General features: G+C 46.3%; 1 protein-coding gene across 1 annotated transcript; it reads right to left on the bottom strand.

Moving 5' to 3' along the window:
* Positions 1-1,150: 1,150 nt before the first annotated feature.
* On the bottom strand, positions 1,151-3,160 carry mea1 (male-enhanced antigen 1). The gene is made up of 4 exons (XM_049735298.1): positions 3,005-3,160; positions 2,192-2,424; positions 2,009-2,114; positions 1,151-1,711 (listed from the first exon to the last, which is right to left on the bottom strand). The coding sequence occupies exons 2-4, from the start codon at positions 2,408-2,410 to the stop codon at positions 1,542-1,544; spliced, it is 495 nt and encodes a 164-aa protein (XP_049591255.1). The 5' UTR covers positions 2,411-2,424; positions 3,005-3,160; the 3' UTR covers positions 1,151-1,541.
* Between the last annotated feature and the right edge of the window lie 907 nt (positions 3,161-4,067).

Below are 4,067 nucleotides of genomic sequence, written 5' to 3'. Positions count from 1 at the left end.
TTCTTCTTCCTCCAAACACGACGAGTGGAGTTTTAACCAAAAAGTTTATATTTTTGTCTCATCAGACCTTCTCCCATTCCTCCTCTGGATCATCCAGATGATCATTTGCAAACTTCAGACGGGCCTTGACATGCGTTGGCTTGACCTTGCGTGCACTGCAGGATTTTAATCCTCGACTAATGCGTTATTGATAGTTTTCTTTGAGACTGTGGTCCCAGCTCTATTCAGGTTATTGACCAGGTCCTGCCATATAGTTCTGGGCTCATTCCTCACCTTCCTCATGATCATTGATGCCCCACGAGGTGAACTCTTGCATGGCGCCCCAGACCGAGGGAGATTGACCGTTTTCTTGAATTTCTCTCATTTTAGGCGCACCTAAAAACCTCAAATTTTCTCAAAAGCCGACAGCGCACCTTATAGTCCGGTGCGCCTTTGTACGGACCAAATTCCTAAATTTAAACTGGCCCGAAGTATTGTGTCATGAAATCAATCATTAGTGGTCCGCTGAAGAATATGAATCAAAAAGACTATGGATCATTATTTTGTGATTATAAAGTAATTTGTTGCATCTGAAGTTGAAATAAAAAAGATAAAATGGAAAATGATTTGGATTAAAAATCTGACATGATGCATTAATGGTGCGCCTTATATAAGGACAAAGTTTTAAAATGGGCCATTCGTTTAAGGTGCGCCTTATAGTCCAGAAAATACGGTAATTGCACCAACAGTTGTTGCCTTCTCACCGAGCCGCTTGCCTATTGTCCTGTAGCCCATTCCAGCCTTGTGCAGGTCTACAATTTTATCCCTGATCTCCTTACACAGCTCTCTGGTCTTGGGCATTGTAGAGAGGCTGGAGGCTAATTGTGTGGACAGGTGTCTTTTATACAGGTAATGAGTTTAAACAGGTGCAGTCAATGTGTGGAGAAGAGGCAGGCTTCTTAAAGAAGAACTAACAGGTCTGTGAGAGCCAAAATTCTTACTGGTTGATAGATAATCAAATACTTATGTCATGCAATAAAATGCAAATTAATTATTTGAAGATCATCTACTGTGATTTTCTGTAGTTTTGTGTTACTACATGCTTTGCAAGTTGCAAAACCTGAAAAATCAGCAGTGTATCAAATACTTGTTCTCCAAACTGTACAGCCGATTTAACCAGAGCAGCACAAATCTTGTTTTTAATGTCAAACATTTTGTTGTCCACGGAACTACACCACATGATGGAAATGTATTCAATGTCCTGTTGTAACATGGCAAGATTGAATTGCACATGTGGCCCAAAAAGAAAGCAAAGAGCGCTCAGTAAACAGCGTCACTGGTAAGGAGTCCATCTTACATCTTCTAAACGTGTCACCTGAACTGAAAGTTAACATGACAACTATTGTGTACCAGCGTGTGCTTTCTGGCAGCAATACACTTGCGTCAAAACGCAAAGCAGAGACAGGAGAAAATCAACTGGATCAAAGACAATATAAAGAAGAGGGGCCTCGGCCCATGTCGTTTGGGTTGTTTGTCATGTCGAAGGTGGAAAACGGCGTTCCTCAAGTGTTGTTGAGGCCTGCGCACCGTAAGGCAGTGGCGCGGCGGCCACTCAGTGCACGCCGCACGACGTCCCGCCACTGGTCGTCAGAGATCTCCTGCGCCCAGGACGGCACGCCCGGTGACGGCAGCGCCACCGCCGCCATGGTCCTCTTCACCAGCTCCACATGGGCTGCGCCAGAAAGATGTTAGATGGTTTTGCAAATGGGGCATTCACCTGGCCAGTTCCTCCAATCCAAAAGCCGTCATAGCCACCAGCGGCTTTTGGGGTGCAGGAACCATCCAGGTCCACGAGCCACTGCATCTGATTTGGAACACACTAAATACAACTACATTGCCCATCCCCATGCGGTAACTTGGGAGTGGGCAATGAATGAATGCATGTAGTCATTCTGTCACTCATAGTCAAAGTGCCACGTTTTCAATCCCGTTCGTGATTTTGTCTCCTCCGAAAAAAAGCCCCACTGACCAGCATCCATGGGGATGGAAGCGCGGCTTCTCTCGGCCGCCGCTTCCTCTGGGTCGTCCTCATCGTTGTCAGAGGGCGGGGCTTCTAGGAGGTGTAGACCCATTACCTGCACCACAAAAGAAGGCCATGACACTGTGACTCGTGGCCAGTGCAAGACAAAGTCCAGTCTCGGCTGGCTCCGACCTCCATCCTGTGCTGGAGATTCGGGGCATCATCCCCGTCCTGATTGAGGGGCTGGTACGAGTAGCCCCCCCCGTTCTCCTCCCAAGGGACCTGCTGGATTGTCCCCTCCCCCTCCTGATCCTCCTCACCCCCGCTCCATGCCGCTCCGCTGACCGCATCTCCGTCACGTGGGTTCTTGTCGTCATCCTCGCACGGTGGGAAAACTCGCTCTGGTCCCATGGTGGGGGTCACCACTGATTGGGTGGGGGGCAAACAGCACAACTTGCTGAAATGACCTCGACTCATAATTGAGTAATGTTAGGTGACGACAATGGTCATGTTAATGACTTCAAATTCAATGTGCATCACCTTTCCTATAAGTGTGTGTGTGTGTGTGTGTGTGTGTGTGTGTGTGTGTGTGTGCGGGGAGGGGGGGGGGGGGGGGGCTGCGGCTGTCGCGTCTTTTCAACATCTATCTGTTGCTTGAAAGGTTTCTGGCGTCAAGATTTGTCTGCGTTTTTTCCGTCCTAAAGACCCATTCAAGCTGGCATCTTTGCAAGTATTTTTACAACTGCAACGACCGACCATCCCTCGGAGTATTGCCGTGACATCTCGCTCGAATAGGAAAAGACAGGTCAGTTTCGTTCCAAAGCCAACGAGAGAGTGAAGAGGGCCTAGAATTTCAAACAAGTCCAGCTTGGTTTGCATGCCTGCCTGGTGATGCTAACCGCTCACTAGCGCTCGGACTCGTTAGTGTTTTTACCAGATGACTTCATCCAGGTGACATTGGTACTACTCGCCGGGCCGGAACGATATGCTGCAAGTAGAACTCACCTGTTGTTAGCCAATTGTTCCGTTTGATCGCGAGGTGCTGCTTAAAAGGCTAGCCCGGAGCTTTGCGGTGCGTCATAGCAAGGCCACTGTTCAATCAGCGGTCGCATTCTCGTGACGTCACGAAAGCGTAACAGCAATGTTTCAAGAACAAATTCTCCGGCCGTTTAGAATAAAAGGTGCAAAAAAACTTTTCCAGTCATTTGCGAAATAAACTAAAGAATGGAAGTGAAGAAGTCCCTCGAACTGTTCTTTGGTGCCATTTCACTATAATTAAATTCTATCCTCGTAATTGACCAAATTAAGTGTAATAATGTGTGGCGCTGGTTGTGTAGGTGTGTGACTACATTTCGTAAAGGGGTTTTCAAGCAAAAACTGGCTAAAAATGTGTCTTCTGTAAACATTATTAATCGATTACGACAGCCTTCAGTCGTGCTCATGGGAGTGGCTGATGGTGTAAGGCTTACACTGTAGGCCCTACTGTAGGGGTGACACATGACTTGCCATGTGTGCTGACCAGGGCTGTGGACTCGGACTCGGTGCTGATTTTGACCGAGTCCACCGAGTCCGACAATAAAAAAAATACGTTCAATTTTATTTTCATCATGCTGCTGAGAATGCGCGTAGGATTACTGTCCTCAGCCCTGCTTACGATCAATGCGGCCACGTTGAGTTGCACTTAGGCTAATGTTTACATTACGTACCAATGTCAAGGACGATTATGTCACCCAGCTTATATCATTGATGTGTTTCTGTGTTTAGATAAATGTCTGAGCTATAATGGGGTAATTAATGATTAAAAAATATTATCTTACATGTCCTGTGTTTCAGAATGGTTATTTAATTGGGCGAGAGTGTGTGTTTTCAAGCGTTTTGCCTCATGCTTATGGCACTCAGGGCTAAGGGTGGGCTTCAGTGACTATTTTTGTAAAGCCACGCATTTAATACAATGTCAAATAATATATTAGAGTGTAGGTTAGTGAAGGATTGGGGTCGAAATACAAAAAGTCTTGCCTAGCTACAAAAACAGATATGCTCAAACCTCATTGAATAAAGTACATACACA

Source organism: Syngnathus scovelli, chromosome 12 (assembly GCF_024217435.2).
Source record: "Syngnathus scovelli strain Florida chromosome 12, RoL_Ssco_1.2, whole genome shotgun sequence".
NCBI lineage: Eukaryota > Metazoa > Chordata > Actinopteri > Syngnathiformes > Syngnathidae > Syngnathus > Syngnathus scovelli.
The sequence above is the reverse complement of the archived record's forward strand: the minus strand, read 5'-3'. Positions and strand labels throughout refer to the sequence as shown.